The following is a 20,745-nucleotide window of genomic DNA, read 5'->3' as shown; positions in this document are numbered from 1 at the left end:
TAATTCATTGAAGAGCAGAAGTGCTGCAGCGAAGCAGCTGAGGCAAACATGCTCCAAAGAAGGTTTCACCATTCATATGCAACCAGAAGATCAGAGAAAACGTGCAGGCTTCGCCTTTAATGTGCAGCGATGTCTGAGGCTCAGTCACCGGGTCAAGAGCTTAATTCAAGGATCAAAAAGATGTTATTACAGGGCAAAAGGTGTCTGTGAATGGACTTCAGTCTGTCACCAGATTACAAAAAAAAAAATAGGCAGCAGAAATTTGACTTTCCCCTCATTTGTAAAATGAGACAGTACGTGGCGATTCAGCAGGTAATCGTGTGCATCTACACACTGAACCAGGCAAACATGTAGGTCCACCACAAAAAAAAAAAAAACACATTCATCTTGGTTACCATAGAAACAACACTTATTACAGAGGCACCAGTTTTCCCAAAGCACCTGTGTGCAGTATAGAAGGCAGCACAGCATATAATGCCAGACATAAGATGACAGCTTCCTTGTGCTGGTACAGCCTGGACATATAGTAAATAATGCAGGGGGAAATAAATTATAACAACATAGCTGTGTTACAGCAGCTGTGTGTCTGGTTCTGCTAAGGAGAAAGTGAAGCTTTGGTATCTGATGTAAATCTGCCATTACAATGAAGATGACTCCATGAGCAGTTTATAAACAAAGATCTATAATCAAGATGCTACTCAGGGAAATGGCTGTGGTGAAGCCAATGAAACTACAGCAATGTAAAGGAATGACGACATGCATACTTTAAAAAAAAGCATGTAGCAGTTTTTCCAGTGCTAAACTGGTGCGACTGCTTCTTTAGCACCGACGTCGCATGCTTTGGCTCTGGCAAATAAAGACGGGTTCGATCTCACCAGCAACTCTTAAGTGTTACCAGAGGATAATACATGCTTTCATCAGACACAGGAAGTGGGATCATAACAATGTGGAGTAAAATTATGGAGAAAATTTGAGTAAAAACTAAAACTTGCTCCAATCACCACATTCCTTTCTTTTTCCCACCCCTAATTGGAGAAATTAAAAGACGGAGGCAACATAGGAAAAAGGAAATGAAAGTAGGAAGGGAAAATAGGGAGAAAAGGAAGGAAATAATTTATAGTCAAAACAATAACATCCTACTTGAAACACTGTAATTCCTATTTAAAGCCCTACTGGTAACTACTGCTCTGAGAGCAGCTGGTCGGAACTGCATGAGCATCAATAAACACATATTGTTTAAAAGAAAAAAACATTGTTAGTTGGTCATATCAGGACATCTGTTTGCATTGATATGGAGACAAACGACATGATTTCTTTGGTTAACTGTCTCCCTTTACAGCAGGGGTCTGAAACGCCAGTCTGGTGTCCCTGATATGTTTCTGCTTCAACACACCTGAATGAAATAAATAGGTCATTAGCAAGACTCTAAAACCTGGCTCCACTGTGGGATGTAATTTAGCTATTAGATGCAGGTGTGTCGGACAAAAGATGCATTTAAAAGTGGCAGCGCGATGGCTCTTGAGGAATTCAGATTATTAGGAGAGGTCAAACATTTACTCTAGACCCGTTTATTGTGACGGCAACAAAATGGGTGTGACAAAACGAGTTCAGATCCAAACTAGTACCAACACTGGTTAAAAGCACTGACACTGCTTTGTTGGAAAAACCCTGAAAATAACATGGCAGATAAAACCTTCAGAGGCTAAAAAGCAAATATTCCCCTCAGAAGGGCTATAGATCATTATTACTAATTTCTTTTACGTTGACAAATATGGCATGACTGTGTCCAGATGTACCATTAAACCGCTATTTTACCTGCAACAGACACTGGCATAAAACATTATGTTAAGGGGAGATGAAAATATCCCTAACACATTGGAGTAATCCAGATGGATGGCTTAAGATCCTTTGACAAAACATTTTTAAAGGAGAAATGCGTCAATATTTTTTTACTACTTTTTTGTTAATTCTGGGAGCAATTAGCATAAATTAAACAGTTTCCACTGGTCTATACATTAAATTGGCAACAGATATTCACACAAAATTATGAAAATTAGGTAAACATGATTATGATATTGTGGCTGAACAAGTAATAATGAAATTGGTTGTGATTAATTCATTCACCTCATTGGTCTCATTTTTTCCATCTTCCCACTGCCCTCTGGGGACTTTAGCATCCTGGCCAGTAAAACCTTAATCAGCTCCAGGCTTTAAATGCAGCACAAGTCTATCAGAGTAAGCTTGAGCTTGGAGTATAAAAGCCTAGTAAATAGTTCACCCAGGCAGTCTTTTACAATGACAATATTGAATTTTAAAAAAATTATACAGCAATGATTACTGTTATTTGACATTTTGTGCAGTTGTAAATAATTTTGCAACATATGACAACAGTGCTTTTGTGCAATCATCATGTGTCCAAGCTAAAAAATTAAAAGAACAAAATGGCAAAGAAAAAGGTTCATATATATGTAGCTTATTGTGAAAGTCGAGCTAATAACTATAAGTGCGTGGCTGGTAAAACAAATCTTTACCTGAAAGGTGAAAAACCAGAACCATTACTTTACCAACCTCCTATAATTATATTCCACTCCATTCACCTTGCCTGAATGTGCAAACCTTAGAGCTAAGAAAGGACTTCAGAAGGTCTGATAAATCTATGATTTTCAATTTGAGGATTTATCTCCTACTAATATAAATTAATATAGTAAAAAACAAACAAACTGGTTTTTACAGATTTTCAATTTGCCTCTTTGTTTTGTGGTCTGAGTTTTCTGCAAAAAGAGCTAACCGAAATAGCCTTTAAACTGAACAGATTAAAAGTACAGAGTTAATGCCCGACTTTGTGAAATTAAACATGATACATTATTTGCTTTTCTTTAAAATGTCTGATCAATCATGGCTCTGTAAGATTTTAGGGTTTTTAAAGGAAAGATGGGATGTACATGGGAAAGTAAGCCCCTCATCCACACCACATCCCACTGTGGAATTTCAATTTCATCTCTTGAGAGACGACCCACTGAGGGTTCAGAGTTCATGTGAGGAACGTTTGAGAAAATTTTAAGAAGAGGACAGAGCAGCACGGGAATGCTCCAAGGCATGTAAACTGTCTGTTCTTTTACCATCTCATGCACCAAGATAAAAATCCAGTAGCGGGTTTACTTGTTACTGCACATCACTATCTTCACAGTAGCACAGACATATTCCCACTTTATGTTTATCAAGGTGTTGAGACTTTGACACTCGCCTGACTTGCACCCTAAATTCCTGCACAGTAGTCACAATGCCATCTTGTAGAGAAACTAGGTCAATCAGCAGTGAAACGATAACAAGCTGTAAAGTTATTGCTGTGCTACGCATCGGGGGACTGAACCACAAAAAACAAACTTTTACTGCAAAGAGAGGTGTGCCACCCAAAAATATGTTTGTTATAAGGGACGTGCAGCAGCGTAAACCCCAAGCCGGTGCAGCACCCTCACATGAATAATCTCCTGAACTCCTCCTCCCCCCTGCACTTTTCGTCGGCAGATATCAGCACAAGACAGAAGTCTGCAGCTCGACAACCCCCCACATCTCACCAAGCATGCGTTTTATGTTCCCTTTCAAACAGGAGCGCATATAGAGATGAAACTCTTACTGATGCATGTTCACGGAAACACAATCTAAACCGTGACCCCGGAGGGCTCCGTCCTGCGGCTCAGGGGTCATGGTGCCGATGGCGGCAAGGCAGCAAAACGGGGGGATGATAAACGACAAATAATTTCTCACCATGGCTGGAGGCCACAAAAGGCAGCTGCACGCGTGCGTTCTCAGACTGAATAACAACAGATTAAAGTCGGCGGAGACAACCCCGTAGGGAACGGCAGAATTTAGGAGGAGATAGAAGAAAGGTTTCTATTTTCAGGCTCCCAAAAGTGAACAAATGTAAAACGATAGCAGAAGCGACAGCAGTGACAAATATCAGTTGTCTGGTTGCTGGTAATTCCCGGTCTCCTCGATGGATCGAGGCTTCTCTCTGATTGTCTCTCCCACCAGGCAGCAAAGGTTTTTCTCAGGTGATAAAAGTCATAGATGTACCATTTAAACTGCGGGGTAACCTCTTACAGTTCCTTGCAACTTGGAAATTTGGAATAAAAGTGACATAATAATGTTCCCCATATAATTGCATTATGCTTTAATTCAACTAAGTTTTATTTATACAGCCCCATTACAGCTTTTAGGCATTTTAAAGCCCTTTACGAGACAAAAACAAGCAATTCAGGCAACAGGATTTACAAAAAACATTTGCCAGGAAATTTATAAAACACTGGATAGAGTAGCTCCAACTCTAGAAATCTGTGGAACAAAAATACATCTACAAAATGAAATCTATTATATACAAATCACATAAACCAGTTTAAACATGCCCTCTATACCAACACCACGTTCAAGTGTTTCTAAGAGATGTCGTTGCCAGTAGTGTTGAAAGCAGAACTCAAAATGTAGAGTAGCATAGAACAGAAACAAATAGTTTTGTGTGAAAAAGGAAGTCCTTCATAACTGCAAAGCTTTTCACCACTTTTCTTCATCTTACAAACGCAATGGTTCATTTCTTACACCCTAAAGAACCAAGCATAAAAGCATAGGGCTGAAGTCACAATACAGTTAATCTTAACTAAAGCAACTATTACTCATGCATGAGTCATTTTTGCAAGGCGAGTGATGGTAATGGGTTTGGAAACTCATTGACACGGTGTAAAAAAGGTAGGAGGACCTTGCTTATTCATCTAAATTTTCTACACAGCTATAAAATCCAATTTGTATTCAACACCGTTAATAACAGTTCCTGAAGAAAAAAAAAAATTACAAAACCATTCATCTACCACCTCTGTCTGTTTCCGCTCGGAAGCAATGTGAGAGAAGCTGAAGCATGTCCATGCCACAGCTCCGAGTTAAATGGGATTTAACAGACTGCTTCGAGACCAGGATATCTTCCTCCCTCTCTGTCCTGTCTTCCTTTCATGCGGATATTGAAAATATATACACTGGCGAAACACGAGCTCTTGAGAACCCCTCAGTGGGATGCGATGTGCACAAATAAAATGCATGCTGAATTTCATCAATGCGAAACTGCTTTACCCTCCAGACCCAGGAGAGTAAAGGGTGAAATTATGGATTTTTCCACATATAAGGAGATTTGATTTTAAGTGTCATACTGACTGTGCTGCTGCCAGTAGGTATGTATGCATTTTATGACAGGGCTAATAATTTGTCCTTGAAACACAAGCTTCCAAGAAAATATGTACAACCTAGGGGCGGGAGGGGGGACATATTTATTTACTTCTGAATTCACCAAATAGTCTGATAACAGCAGTAAGCAGAAGTAAAAATAAAATCGTCTTTTAATCACCTGTAATACCTGAATCTTGTCATATCTATGTTGATCAATCAGTGGTCCAACAACTATAGAGAAGCTGCTGAAGATGGAGCTGAAATAAGCCCTTCTTTACTCATCCAGTCCAGACCTCACTGTCATTCAGCTGACAATGAGACCCTCTAGCTGTGCTCTAATTGCTTCTTATTTCAGTGAATGGTGACAGCATATGGGGGACAAGAGTTGGGAGAGATGGGGTGATGGTGAGGCTTCTTAACTGGAGTGAGTCCAGCTATTTTCTTTTGTGGCGTAGCCCACTTTTTGGCTGAGTAGTGGTTACTTCCCTGGTTTCTCTGTGCAGTTTCAGACTATAAACCCTCGAGATTTATGGAAATCTATAGGAAGAAAGATCCACTGAAGCATCAGATGTCTTGACTGGATCTCCAAATTGGTTTAAATATATGTCGTATTGCCAAAAATGGAGAAAAAAACAAAAAACAAAAAAACCCTCTACAATCAGTCCCACATTTTTTTGTGATTTAATCTCCAAACTTATTAAAACCAGTTTGCTCTGCTGTGATAAATACTGGAAATAGTAGCAGTAAACCATAAAGTAAGTCATGGCACCATGTTAATATTAGAAATGGGATGTTAAAGCTTCTCCCCCTAATGGAAACTCTTGTCATTAAAATTCATATCTTCTTTGGCCAGTGTTTACAAACCCAATTGGGAATATTAACATGTAAAACTTGTGGAGAAAAGAGTCTGTGTTCTTCCACTGCTGCTTCGGGTTCACGTCACATTGAGGTCGAGTTTATTAATTATTCTCTTTTGGATTGGACAAATTATATAAAAGGATCCTGATGAACATATATGTACATGCTATATTAAGAAAAATAGCAACAGAATCGAAACTAATGACAAGATCTTTTAACTTTATTTCAATAGACATTTTTAAAAGATACAATTTTTGGTCGGTAATAAATTAAGAATCTTATTCGCATTTAAAAATGACAGTATATGTCGAATCTCGCCATTCAAACACATTAACATTAAGAGCAAACAGCAAGACTTAAAAAAATTATTTCAAAAAACCCTAAAATTTCACTGTGGGATCTAAAGCAGAGAAGAGTTTCTTAGCCATCACCTAGCAACCAGTTATTTTCCTGATCAACACCAAGGCTTCAGAAGTCAAAACAGAAATAACAGTTTCTAAGAAAAACAAAGTTTTTTAAATCAGAACTGGAGTAGATTAGGTGGAAAGGAGGCATCAGAAAGGTATCCTCTTTTAAACCTCTTGCAAAACGTTGAACTCCATATGTCTATGGTGTTAAGATCAGAAGTGAGCAAACAATGACATGTTTACATTAATCTACTGATCTGTACAGACTAATCAAAAGCTGATCCTGGGAGCGTCAACATCCCCTAACTTAGGTCTCCAAGGGGGACCATCTGCTGCGTTTTGTGCATAAAGAAAACAGTTGCCTCAATTATGTCACTGTTGATGAAGCATAACAGTTTGAAGCTTTGAGGTAAATCTAGTTTCAAATTCAAGCCTCCAGTAACACACACACACACACACAAAATAAAAACAAGTTTCTCTCTTTCAGAAACAAATTCCTGAAGTTTATCCAAGGAGCGCTGATACTGCTGCAGGGTTTAGAAATTGAAGGCATCTCTCTCCATTTGAATTTTTTTCTGCAATTTTGTTACCACGCTGTTTTATGCTCTTAGCCAACTTAAATTAGCATTTATTTTTAATTCAATGCTAATTTAAATTGATTTTTTTTTTTTTCTAAATAATGCATGCTTGTCACTTAGGATTTTTATTTGCTTTCCTAATCATATGCTTTAGCAAATTTTCAACATATATTTATTGTTTTTTCTTTTTTTTCCCTTTATTTATTAAGTTAGCAATTATTTCTTTCTTTTTTATTTATTTATTTTTGTTCACGCATAATGCTGTTTTCTATTCCTCAACATTACCTTGTTGATAAAAGGTCAGAAAATGGCAAATTCACACATTATACCTTGAGACATTTTAAACTTTTTTTCCGACAGTTTTGAACTGTTCTGTCTTTGCCCGTTTCTCCATCTTCAGCTCTTGACTTCATGTTTTACCACAAATGAACATGACACTGCAAAACCTGCTACCACCCTACCGTGCGCTCTTCACCTTTTTCACTCCTTTGAGAATTCCTCATCTGGATATTACTAGTGGTTGACAAAAATGTGATATGTGAGGCGATTTTAATTTCCATTAAATTAGTAATAGTAGTAATGGTTACTTCAGCATGTTTAAATGTGCTCCTGCCTTTACAGTCCCAATGATTTAGAAAGCAAAACTATTATTTTGTAGCATAAAAGGAGTATGCCTGGTAAAATTTCCATGATATGGAAGGCACAGAAAAATGCCTGGAGATAATTTTGCCATTAAGTCAGATATTTTTCAGTATAATAGTCTTATAAGCGTGAAGCACAGTTAGTGTAATGAGTAAAGCGATGGGTGGCGAGAAGTTGTCAGGAGTGTGATTGTAGTGGACTCTTATCTTTAGTAGCTCATTAGAGAAAACCAGCAGCGGTAGCAGAGTAACATCAGAGGGAACGCTGCCTGAATCTATAATGGCTAAAGACTACATTGCTAAAATCGGTTTTCCATTACAGTATTACTAACAAGCATAATGTATTGTAATGATTGCCACTATGTGTTTTCTTTCTTATTTCTTTTGGTAGAAGGTATCCTTTGCCAGGTGGTTCTGTGTTTGGCAGTCCCGGACTTAATTATTGACAACCTCTTGCTGCCAATCGCTTAGTGTACTCTTTTTTTTATTATTATTTCCATGGAAAGTACCTCTTGCCCACTGATTCTGTCCAGCTGTTTCCTGTATGAAGTCACTGACAGAAAAATTGCTGCCGTTTAATGTGTGCACACTTTTTCTATAGAAAGTACTCCAGCCTAAGTAACACTGCTCCTGTCTTTAATGGAAACCAACAAAAGAGCTCATGGTGTAATTAACTTTGTGTACTTTTTTCTTTCCATGAAAAGAACTCCCAGTAATTTTGTGTTCAACAGGGAGGGTTTTTTTGCTGGATGAAACCATTGAAACCATTAACAGAGCTTTTGGTACCATCAGCTTTCTGTTCTCTGTGTTTCTGTCAATGAAAAATAGCCCTTGTCTAGTGATTCTGTGATGAGCAATGCCTCTTTCTTGGACATAGGCACTTGACAAGTTGTTGCTGTCATATACTCTCCTTTTCTCTCTTAATAAAAGTTACTCTTGGCAGAGTAATTCCATGTTTATCTGTTCTTCTTTCTTAAATGAACCCACTGACATAACTATTGCAAATATTGACCACATATACTTTCTGTCTGTGAGTAGCTCTGCTACTTTCTGAATGAAGTCACTGACCAAGGCATTGTTGCCATTAATATTCTGCTTAGGACTTCTTTCCATAGAAGATACTCCTTGCCCAGTACTTCTGTTTCACAGTCCTTCTTGGAGAAAGCAACTATGTGTACCTTGGTTTTCTTTCTATGCAGAGTTTCTCTTCCTATATACTTTTGCTGAATGTCACTATTTTTTTTTTAAAGGTGGTTTTCTTTTCATGGTTGCCACATGCCACTCCATGCAATTAGCTAGACTTCCTACCACAGTTGACTATCCGTCTGCCATACATGGTCAACTGAATTTGATTGTATTGCATTAGATATAAGGTCAAATTGAACTGCATGCAACTGGATCTAAATCTGACTTTATTATTGTATTAGATTAAATTGGATTGATTTGAACTAAGCTGTATTTGCTGTGAATATGTATAAATAAACTGAACAAAATTAAATTCACTTTAGCAGAAAGGTTTGGCCAACATAGAGTATGTCCCTTTTATTCATAAAAATTAGTATGTTTTCTCCACTCAGCCTTCATCAATCCATCCCCCACATCCTAACCCCAAAATTCTTGCTCCAATATTTCACAGACAACTTCTTTCACCAGCCATCAGCAAGTGTGAGTATCTTAACATCAGCCCAGATGGACTTGGGGTATATTAGCCTCAGGAACAGAACGTGAACTGAGGGCTAATATACCAAATCCTGCACCAGCAAAAAAACAAACAAAAAAAAAACAGGAAAACCCATTTTGAGTAAATTATGTTCCCTTAAAAACCTAACATAGCTCGAATGAAATCTGATTTACTACTGTTTATTTAGAAATCAGACCTTTTCCAACTTAAAGACCAGCTATTTTGTGCCAGAAGCCAGCATCAAAACAAACTCATGTTCACAGCCAGAGTGCTAAGTAGGCCACAGCATGGTATGTGACCCACAAGATGGTTCAATGGCCCATTTCTGTTCCCTAACCATCTGATACTCGGCCCGATGAGGTGGAAACCTACCCGGCTCAAACGGAGAAAACTAAAGCCTTTGGTATCAGTAACAAGGTGGAGCTTTTAGTTTGCTCCAAGAAAAGATGCATCCGAGACAAAAAAAATATATAGAATATGATATGTTTCAATTGTGAAAGAGAAGACTAGATAATTGCCTGTTTTGTGAACCATGCAGCAATCTCAGCTAACCGCAGCAATCTCAGCTAACCGCAGCAGATAAGAGATTAAAATAAGGAACTACTCTTATGTCTTTTGTATCTTTAAAAACTTAAGTAATAAGTTCAAACAAAACTCTTTTGAGATGGTGTTGATATTTTACAGCAGGTAGGTATGACAAGTAAACCTGTTACATTGAATTCTACTAAGATTTTTTTGTTTGAGTGCAAGAAAACTCCTTAGAAAACAGCTTTTTTAAAATCTTTCTACCTTGAATCAAAGTAGGGTCTGTGGAAAATATGCTCCACTGACTCCTCCTGCGGAAAAACCCACTGAGATTGTAATCTTGAGATAGAGGACATAATGTGTGTTAAATTGAGCATGAATAAAGCATTCTGTTAGCAGTGTTCTTTTGCGACCCTCTCCTGAGCAACATATTCAGCTTGTTTCGGTCCATCATCCCTGAGTTTTTTAATCCACCGTCACCATAACTCATCTGCATCATAACAGCCCCTCTGTGTCCTTTCAAAGCCGACTTACTGGAAGAGTAAAAGTATGCATGCCTTGCTCTTGCTCTGAATTATTGCGCTGATTCACATGAAAACATTTCATGCTTAAACTAATTTCAGGGCTCCATAAAAATCTGTCATCTTTTGGAAGAGATTGTTTGTTCTGCATTACATTGTATCAGTCACATCCATAGTAAAGAAGCCTTAAAATAAATTGCTTGTTGCAGTCATATAATCTCACTTCAGTGGTAGAAAATTTAACTTGTTAAGAAATAACAGTTTTTTACTAAACAAACTTTGACACAGTTATAGGTATGCATCCCTTTAAAATGAATCAACTTTGAGCAGTAGCTTAGTAAATAACTCACTTTTTTGACGGGTTTAAAATGTATTCACACCAGCCCTGTTCGGTCTGCTTTCAGTGAACTCTAGTTTGTTTGCCTTGAAAGTCCGGTTCTTTTAGAGAGTTGTAAATGCGCCATTAAACTCTGACGCAGACCAAAAAAAAAAAAAAAAACTAACTCTGGTCCGCCTAATAGCTCAGGTCTCGGTTTGGTTGAAGTGAACTCTGGTGCAGTTTGAATGTTTATGTGAATGCAAGTGGAAAGGAGACCACTCCAAAAACAGGAAGCAAGCTATAGCCCAGGGCATTCTGGGTGAATACAATCAAAACAAACGCGTGAGCGGGAGAAATTGGTCAAAGACAAAGGAGAAATCCAAATCTGATGCTACTCCATTTTTGTTTACATTTTGTGAAGAAGGTAGTTGTGCTCAGTGTCTTCTTTGGAGGTTTTCATGTCGTTTCCTTCAGTGACTCTTGGTGGGCCTGTGTTTATCTTCCCATCACTCACAGTGAGCATGATTTAAAAGAGGTCAAAAATCTCCTAAGCTCTGTTAGGGATCCACTGCAGGGAAATGCATCAAGAGTTCACCAGGTTCTCATAACTCAGAGAACATTAAATAGTAGCAGCTTCATCCTGTTTGACAGTGATGTCAAACAACGGGTCCTTTTCTGTCCTACCGTGACAAAAGTAAACATGTATTTTTTCTCCAACAGAAATATAATCTTTTCTTAACATAATCAACTAACTAAACCGATTTCAACCTTTGAAAGTGAACAAGAAAACATTTTGACACCAGGCTCTTGAAGGTGGACTTTAGTGTTTCCTAAACCTGATTTGCCTCATTGCAGAATGGGATGGTACTTTCAAAGCCTGGTGTCGGTGAACTGCTAATAAAAAGAGATGTGACAGAACCTGTTTAAATACCGGATGGCTGAACGATTACAAAGATGTTTCCGATTGAGAATAAAAACATCTCAGTGTTCTGATCCAAACCACATTGTGTATTGCAAATTACAACCTTTAAAAAGGATTTAACTGTTACAATTTGAATAGGTTTTCAGCACAGCACACCACGGGAAAGACCATCCACCATGGACAAGGAGAAGTACCTTTCTCCACCCAGCTGCGCTGCAAAAGGCTTAGAAGGACTTGTTCATTCTTAACTGTCCCATTACGGTAGTACAGATTACCAGCTTCATAGTCAAGCTCCTGAGACCTGATCAGCAGCACTGCTGGACACAGAACAGCTTTCTCATTACGATCTGAGAGCACCCTTCCATATTCGCCACAGGAATGTTGGGTGAAACTGTGCCACCTGTTAATGATTTCCAGAGATGAGACTGGTGCACATATGTGTTTTTTCTCACTTTATCATCAAATCAAGACACCAAAACCTCCATTCCAAGCTTTTTTTTTAATACATAAATCTTCAAACAGAAGCCAAATTGTTTTATCTGATTTCTTCTTTTTTTACAGTAAAAAAATCTCTGTAGTTTCTAGCATACAAGAATTTGCCTTTTAAAGTCCCAACCCACCCTTTACATGTCCCTCTCTTGTCAATAAAAAATCCAAAATTACACGTGCATAAAGTGTAATTTTAACTTTGCACACAAATCTATGTGTGATGCTTTTATTTTTGAAAGCTACTGCAGTGGTTTAACACTTGTTGGTTAATGTTATGAATCCACACACTGCATGCTGAAGATATTCAGACAGATGGATCGAGTCTCACTGCAGTAAAAAGCCACACCTGACACATATATTATTCCCCTTGATGCTAAATAACAATAGTTGAAAACAATACAATACAATTCAATTTCTGAGTATGATATAGCTAATGTGTTAATTGCTTTTTTTTGTTGTTTTTTTTCATTTATTCTTATGTTCTAAGTGATTACATCTTGAATTAAGATCACCAGACTAAACATGAAATGTAAAAGAGGAACCAGCACTACTTTAACTTTTATAATTTTGTTTCTAAAAGTCACTTCCATTTACAGCATGGTCATTTTAGATGCCACTATGTTTCATTAGTCAGTTGTAATCATTACTGTAGCCAGCAGCTAAGAAAATTATGTTGATTTTAATCTCAAATGTTTTTTTAAAATAATTGAGGTGAACTGATGATTCTGTCTTTAACAACAATTGTGGCTATTAATGTGACCTTTTAGAAAAAAAATCGAACATCTCTGCACTACAAGCTGTAGCACTAAGAAAATGTTACACAAAGACGAGTAAAAATACATTTATCAGGAGCTAATTTCAGCAGCGGATTACTTTGTTGGCCAGAGTAACCAGGACAACTACTTAAAATAAATTGCAATGCAACAAATTTATCTCAAAGCAGCAGCAGATTACCCACCCTGTTTGTTTTATGTTTATCCATTCAGGTAAAATAATTCAATAGTTTTTCATTTAAAGTATTACCAGTCTAAAGAAAGCACTCGTTCGCATGTAGAAACTAATTTGGATTTGACTTTCCTTAATCCATGCAACTAGCTAAAACCATTGTGTCTAAATTTGGATCGCAGTGAGAAGACGGTAAATCCCTTTAAGTCCTGAAATGGTGAATGAAAATATTTGCTTCTTCTAACTATAAAATAAACAATATTTTTTCTCTTCTGCACCAGTCTCTTTTCATCTGATGCCTAAGAAAACAAAACATGTTATAGTTGACATCTCACACAACTGCGTAGTAAAAACTAAGTCATTGTGCTAGTTAAAGTTTCCCAAAGAGTGCCAGGACAACACAGTTCAAAGCCAAGACTGACAAGAAGATTAGAAAGCACCGAACGGACAGGAAAACTGACATTACTCTAAAAGGATCCCTTCATCCATGCATGCAACTTTCAGTTGCCATGCCAACCTGTTACCAGTCTGCTGCAGCCAAGATGAAAATGGAAACACTGCAGTAATGGAAAGTCTGATTCCTGTATTAGTGCTGCCATAAAAAAAAAATAAAAAAATAAAAAAACTGGGCAAATTAGCAGAACAGCAACTCACCGAGACGTCAAAAACCTCTTCCGTGTCATCCAACATACGGACAGTGACAGTGACATGTCGTCCAGGGGGCATAGCCGGAGGCTTGTGGCCTGGGTCCAATGTACTAATGCCAAGAGTCTCAGGGGCTCCAAGACGCTGACCTGCTCCAGAAGACAGGTTCTCTGGGTCTGGCTCTGCCATGGTGCTCTGGGATGTTCGCTGCAAAAACTGCATCGAAGCAAAGATACAGAGGCAATCAGCTGGCATTTAAACCATGTGTTGTTCACAGCATTAATAGTGTGGGCTCTAATTAAAATAAGGAATCATTACCATTCGGAGAAAAGGCGTTCCTGGTATATGCTATATTTGCGCTCAGCACTAATGGCTCATAATTGTTGCCTGTGGGAGTCTCATTTACAGCATGAGAAAAAAAAAAGATTCTAGGATGTTCTTAATTTTGAAGCATTGATCACTCTTAATTTAATCTGACAAATGAACCACAGAGCTAGAGGGTAAAATCACAGAGTCAGTTCAACAACAAAATCGACTCAGAAAAATCATACAAGCAAGGCACAGCAAAAAAAAAAAAACAAAAAACAAAAAAAGTCAGATGAGTTTGATCAGGTCTCAAGGGCAACATGTCAGAGATGTAAATATGCAGCTGGTGATGCGAACTGAGTGTGGGGAATGAAGAGTAATCTGAGAGCAGAGAACGAAACTGTCAATGAGAAACACTGCTTGAGAAAATTCAAAGGTAGCCGTGCAAAACAAATAAATGTTCTCTTGTTTAGAAATAGAAAACTGTTTTTAAACTATTAAAATCCACCATTATATAGACTGATTCCAGAGACGATAACATTTCTAAAAAATACTGCATCTTTTCGAGGTTTTCTGTGAATGTCCTCCACGTAAAATGGGATTAAGCAAACGTCTCCTCTTCCGATTTCAAAAAGGACATTAGCCTCATCACTAAAATGATCATGAATTGACTTTGGAAATGGGTTGACACATGACATCAAACTATCCAACTGCATAGCCACAGGCAGAGCCACACAAGGCCCGTAGCCATTCAAAGATCTGGCATTCCAACAAACTGAGATCATTCCGAGACCTTACCAAGTGGAAATAATGAAGCACCACAGATAGTGGGCAGCTGTTCAGGCACCACAGAGGTGAGTGACCGCTGCCAAGTAACGGCTAAAAGCTGAATCAGGCATTTCAAATGGAGAAGATTATGTAATAAGAGTATGTGGACTAATTAAGCCATGAGGATATTGCTGGATATATACTAAATCCTGTCCAGGTATGGATAGCTTCACTATGATATGTAGCGGTTTTGCTTTCAAGTAGACCATAACTTCTTCTGTTTCGAGACACATATAAAGGGTAAAAAAAAAAAAAAGAGGGATTCAATTTAAACCATGCAAAGGTAGAAAAAAAGACAAAAACAAAATGTTTTTCACATGTTCTCATTGTATGACTTGTGTGTTGTCACCAAAGCAGTGCATTCTTAATGGGTGGGTAGATTTTATCTAGAATAAACAAACGTATATCCCTGACCATGACGTGTTGTCTTACGGACAACATAGTAGATTTAAATGAGATTGAAGAATTTTACGAAAACACCTCTCCGGTAGCTTTAAAGAGCCATTAAAAGCTGGGTTAGTAGTGATTAAAATACAAATAACTCTCATAAATGAGTTCAGGGTTTTTAAGTCGTGGTCAAATTTGAAACAAAATTTCCTAAGATGCTGTCAGGCATGTTTGTTTTTTTTTTGTTGTTTTTTTTCTTTTTTATGAAATATCCATGTAATTAATCAAATGTTTTTTCTTTCTATATGTATTTCAATCCATCTGCATTTCTTACATTTTATAGAGAGCTACATTAAGGATCTATTTATTAGTGATGTTTTATGCAAAAGTGGATCTCAAAACTGTAAACATTTATAAGATTGGATGTAAAAGAATTAGACTATGTCGTTTATTTTGTCTGAAGACATTTTTAGTCAATGCAGATGGTACACTTGGACTCAACCATGCTTTCTATCAGCCAGCTAAATGTTTGGGTCAAAACGGACTGATATTTGGAACTCAATCATTCATATTGTCATTCATCATGTGGAAACACTCCTATGGCAGAGAGCATGAAACTGCATGTTGCATTGTGGATATAGTATTACCTTGATGGTGTAAGGGGCTGTTGATGACAAACATATTTTGGGATTGTGGTCCATAATTTCAAGTCTGGTTTCATTAGAGTATAACAAGATTTTGGGAGAGTTAATCCAAATTAAAATGCGAGCCCCTTTGCTTCTCATTCATTTTAAGTAGTGATCTCACTATTCCCCTGTAATTTCAATTAGATTCTTTGAATATGGCTTTACTTAAGAAATTCAAAGTTGAGAGTTATTAAGGTTTTGTGTTTCTTTTTTTTTTTTTTTTACAACAAATGTTGCGTCATTTGCACCTGTTGTGTTCAGTCACCATAGAGGAGCGTGAGCAAACATTACTGTTTTCCAGTGAAAAGGCAGACACTCCGCGAGGAGCTATACCCAACACTGTCACTGAAATGTAATTTGTGAAAAGAAACGCGCTTTAATTCAAATCTGCTAATTTATTACATCTGACCCTTAACCGACCATCACTCTACAGCTTTTGCCTTGATTTCTGGCAATCATTTTGAGTTTTGCCTCTAAATTCCCGGCTTGTGTGACCTGCACATGGCTTGAAACCAGAGACCCTTCACACAAAGCAGTAGTGAAATAGAGGTGAGGGAAAGAGTAGACGGTGATTATTTCAGCTAACACATGCCCTCTCTCGCAGAGAGTATTATGAATCAACTGGTCAGGAGTTCTGCGTTTTCAGTCCGAGTGCCTAACTCAAGTCCAAACAAAAACACAGAACAGGCACCAATTGTGCAGCTGGCACTAAAACACAAGTCACTCAGTGTACAATACCAGGCGCACGTTTACAGACGGGGTTAACCTCGCTGCCTTTGAACAAGTTTTCTTGAAATTCCCCACATATGTGCAATGTGGAGCTGGGTTTTATAACAGTGGCTCCTCTGTGTGCAAGGGGCCCCTCCAGTGCACAGCTGGAAACCTTTAGTGACAGCTGAATGGCCAGAGGCTGCAGCCCGATACAGCCAGTTGTCCACCTGAAAGAAGCTGCATAACAAAACAACCAAAAAGGGGTCAATTTCCTCTTGTGCTCTGCAACAGATCCTGATAGGTGGGTGTGGCTGGATTTACCGAAGTTCCAAATGTTAGGGGGTAGTGTATGGTGATTATGAGGAAGGATTGCAAGCCGACTGGAAACATGCATGATGCACTTCTTGTGAAAACGATTGCCTCTCCTGACTCACCTCTCACAGTCTTGACACCCTGACAGTAATGTGGGTTAACAGAGCAGAGGCTGCGGTAATCCTCATGGTATTATCACCAGCAGCTACAGCACATGTGACATTAATACACTGCCCGGACTCACCTGGACACGCACTGTGGAAACTAAGCTGACAGATCACATTTGCACACTTCCTGGTGAGGTATTGATCATTTAAATGTCACGGTGATCCACGAATCAAATTACGGAGAGGAAACCTGAGCGATTGCTGCTGCGTCTGATGAGGAAAATTCGTGCAATGCCATCCACACTGCAGGACAGAGAGGACAGGACCCAAAATCCACGGGATCACGAAAAGACACGGGAAAGATACTCCCAAGACTTAACCCGAATCTCATCAAACAAGTTCAATCACTTCCCTAAAACAGAGCAACACTGACTGAGGACTTGCGCTGCACGGTTCTTACCCCTTCTTCTCTTTTCTGGTAATGCGGGCTTGACCAAGCCAAACTATTTCCCGCAGCTGAAATGAAGATATTACATCCACGTCCCGGCGCACGGAGAGAAAATGTGAATCCCAAGGGAGTTTTTAAACGCGGTTAGCCCCGCAACAGAGGCTCTCTGCGGTCGCCATGACGGCCGTCTGAGCGAGTGAGCCGCGGAGAGAGACGGGATTTCACCAAAGCGAGCGGCGAGCAGGATCTTCTCCCGTTGGTTCTTGCTCAGACAATGAAGGAGGTGCTGCACCTCCACCTTCTGACACGAACCAGAGACTCTGGGGAGGAACAACAGCACCATCTAGTGGCCTGTGCAGCAGCAACACACCTTTGGCAAACTTGTTTGGTGCGCATGTTAAAATGGTTCATTTTTACACTTTACAGTATAAGACGGGACACTAAATGAGGAGTTAATATAAAAGTGATGTAGAGAAAGTGAAATAAATTAAACAAACATATTTTCCATGAGACATAAAGAAAGAAATGTTAAATGTCACTTTTAGAATGATGAGCTACAAATTTTGAGAATTATCTGTTGTAGAAATTGAACACTAAATGAACTTGTCAGTGTCCATGTAAATGTATCCCAGTGTAAACTCTGCACCCACGGATCTTGCTTTTTGAGAAAGTAGGAACACAGACATGTAAGGGCAAAACATCAAAGGGCCATTTGCATAACTTTGTGCAGGTCCTACCTTTTTGTTGGCTGCTCTTTTATGAGCTAGTTGTCCTGTCCGTAGTTTTTTTTTTTTAATGTCTTAGGAAGTTTGTATCTTTTGTTATTTTTTGTTTGAGGGGATTTTCGGTTGTTCCTCTGTTGTACTTGTTCTTGTTTTGCACCTTCTTGCAGAATCTCTCGTTTTTCCTGTTTTTGTAATTACATTGCCTCTTCTTGCTGGAGTTTACTTTTCTTTATCAACATTTCAATCAGTGGGTCAGGTCTTGTTGCCCCGGGCTTGCAGCCAATGGTATCATAGGAGGATTTTTAAAAGTCTTCCGTGACTGGATCCACCCATTACCGCAACTTCTCTCTGATTCTGATAGTAAGCCAGTAGGAGGGGTGATACTGATTTCATAGTGCCTGTGACTGTATTATGTAATTACTGCTTAGTGTTTACCGCTGCTTTCAATTTTTATGGAGAGTGGGAGGTCTTTTTTGGCTCACATTTCATAACTGTGCTCAGGGACATGGAATGGTAAACTCTTTTTTTATGTCCGTCACCCGCCTTCTCACTGGCAGAAAAAGCGTCACCTACACATTCAGTTGTGTGGGACAGAAGGAGGAGAAATCTCAGTTGGTGTCTTGGCAGCTTCACAGGCCCTCTGGAGGTTCTTTCTTGGAAGTGAAGCAATGATGAACATAAAATTGTGAAAATGAATGGGGTGAGGAAAACAGAGATGATGCTGGCTTGGGTTACTTATGTAAGCAGTCACGATCTGGGGCCATGTCCTCACTGATCTCCTCAGCTTCCTCCATAGGGTGGCCAGCCTCAGTTTTAGATGTGAGGGGCTCCATCACCTGTGGGGGCCCTCAAAATAAAGCTGCTGTTTCTCGTCATCAAAGAGATCAGTGGATGTGGTTCAGCCACCTCCTCAAGATGCTTTCTGGGTGCCTCTCCTCACAGATATTCAAGGAACGCCCCACCGGGAGGAGACACTGCGGAAGATCCGAGACTCCCTAGACGGACTACCCGTGCAGCCTGGAAATACATTGAGATACCTCAAAATCTCAGTGCTGTGGCCAGAGAATGTAGAATATATTACACTCTATGGCCACAACTGAAGGGTGTCATTATGGAGATGAATGTTTGGGTCAACATATTTAACATATTAGGTTAAATATATAATGTGTTTATGAAGCTATCCTTATCTCAACACTCTGTACCATAAATGGTCTGAGTATATAAACTTTTTAAACCAGTACCACGATAAATATCTCGCCTATGACATAAAAGGCCAAAAGTCTTGCCCTTGCAGCAGAGGGTTGCGGGTGGCATTTTTGCTGTTATAATTTTACATGAAGTAGCTAACAAGTATGCCATTGTGATCTCGTATATTAAAACAAGGAAGGGCACCTGTCTGAAGTCATGACTACCAAACAGCAGGTCCAGCTGTTTCAAAAATAAGTCATATTTATTTGTATGTCTAGTTAATTATATACAGTCTTTCCTAAGACTAAATAACTAAATAAATCTTGCAAATAGGTCAAGTTTTCAGGTCTACTCTTGAATGTCTGCTGTTCCCCACTGCTAGCAAAGTTGAATGAAAGAAAGAACAAAAAGCTCTTCTGTGGAGAAATGTGTATTTGACCCAGGTCTTGACATACTGAAGACCATGGTTGTATCTTGATTTAAGGATTACCACAAGAACAGTTTTCTAGCTTTTTTTCTCCTTTTGGTTGCTAGGTAGCAAGCGCATCACTGGCAGCAGCACACAACAGTTCCATTCCGTGCCTTTGATGTTTATGATGCAATTGCTTCTCTGTATGTGCAAAATTCCACGAAGTGAACAACTAGTTGGAGGCGAGTTTAGTGAGTGGAGAGAAGTACAGCGATTTTAAGACAGTAAAGTGAAGTTTTCTGACCAGAGTTCATTGGAAAAATAAACTTTCAGAGTCACCATGGCAGAAAATAGAGAATTTGACCTTGAAAATGAGGTTTTTAACCGCGAGGAGTTTAGAACCAGCATGTTTAATTTTCTTCAGGCGCTAACCAATGATGAGATGGCGTGTTTGAGTTCAGGGAATGTCCATGAGCAAACAAAACACAGGATTATGGAGTTGGTGCAAGGACATGTTACCCCTGTAATTGACCAAATTTTAAAAAAATTGGCACAGAAAGACAGTCGGACACTGGTAAGCCCTGAAGTTGTCAACCAGTTTGTGTACGATGAGGTATCCAAAAATATACTAGATTCTATGGCCACAAATCCACAAATTGCTGAAAAAGTAAAGGAAAAGGGCTTTACTGAAAGAATTAGGGGGTTTCTAGCACGGTGTTTTGGAGTGGCACAACCAACATCAGTGGTTGTCCAAGAAGTATCTCAACCTAGAAAATGGTCAGAAGTATCCATACCCCTTGGTATTAATCCTTCTGAGGAAGAACAAGAAAATAGTCCTGAAGACTTGGATTTCCAACAGGAAACTGAAGGGGACACCCATAGAGATATTGGTCATCGCA

The 20,745-nt window shown here is 38.9% G+C and overlaps 1 protein-coding gene across 7 annotated transcripts in view; it reads right to left on the bottom strand.

Moving 5' to 3' along the window:
* Positions 1 to 17,920, bottom strand: part of LOC103134342 (FERM, RhoGEF and pleckstrin domain-containing protein 1) — a 60,105-nt gene extending 42,185 nt beyond the window's left edge. Inside the window, exons 1-3 of one of the 7 annotated variants that reach the window (XM_016668684.1) lie at positions 17,537 to 17,904; positions 17,214 to 17,379; positions 13,749 to 13,955 (exon numbers count right to left, since the gene is read on the bottom strand). In XM_016668684.1, the coding sequence (XP_016524170.1) occupies positions 13,749 to 13,928 (180 nt within the window). In that variant the 5' untranslated portion in view covers positions 13,929 to 13,955; positions 17,214 to 17,379; positions 17,537 to 17,904. Of the gene's footprint in view, positions 1 to 13,748; positions 13,956 to 17,213; positions 17,380 to 17,536 lie in introns of all 7 variants that reach the window. The other 6 variants (XM_016668685.1, XM_007546551.2, XM_016668683.1 and 3 more) reach the window with 6 other exon arrangements.
* Between the last annotated feature and the right edge of the window lie 2,825 nt (positions 17,921 to 20,745).

The sequence above is a fragment of the Poecilia formosa genome, unplaced genomic scaffold (genome assembly GCF_000485575.1).
Source record: "Poecilia formosa unplaced genomic scaffold, Poecilia_formosa-5.1.2 Scaffold16, whole genome shotgun sequence".
NCBI classification, from domain to species: domain Eukaryota; kingdom Metazoa; phylum Chordata; class Actinopteri; order Cyprinodontiformes; family Poeciliidae; genus Poecilia; species Poecilia formosa.
This window is presented reverse-complemented; position numbering and strand designations above follow the sequence as displayed.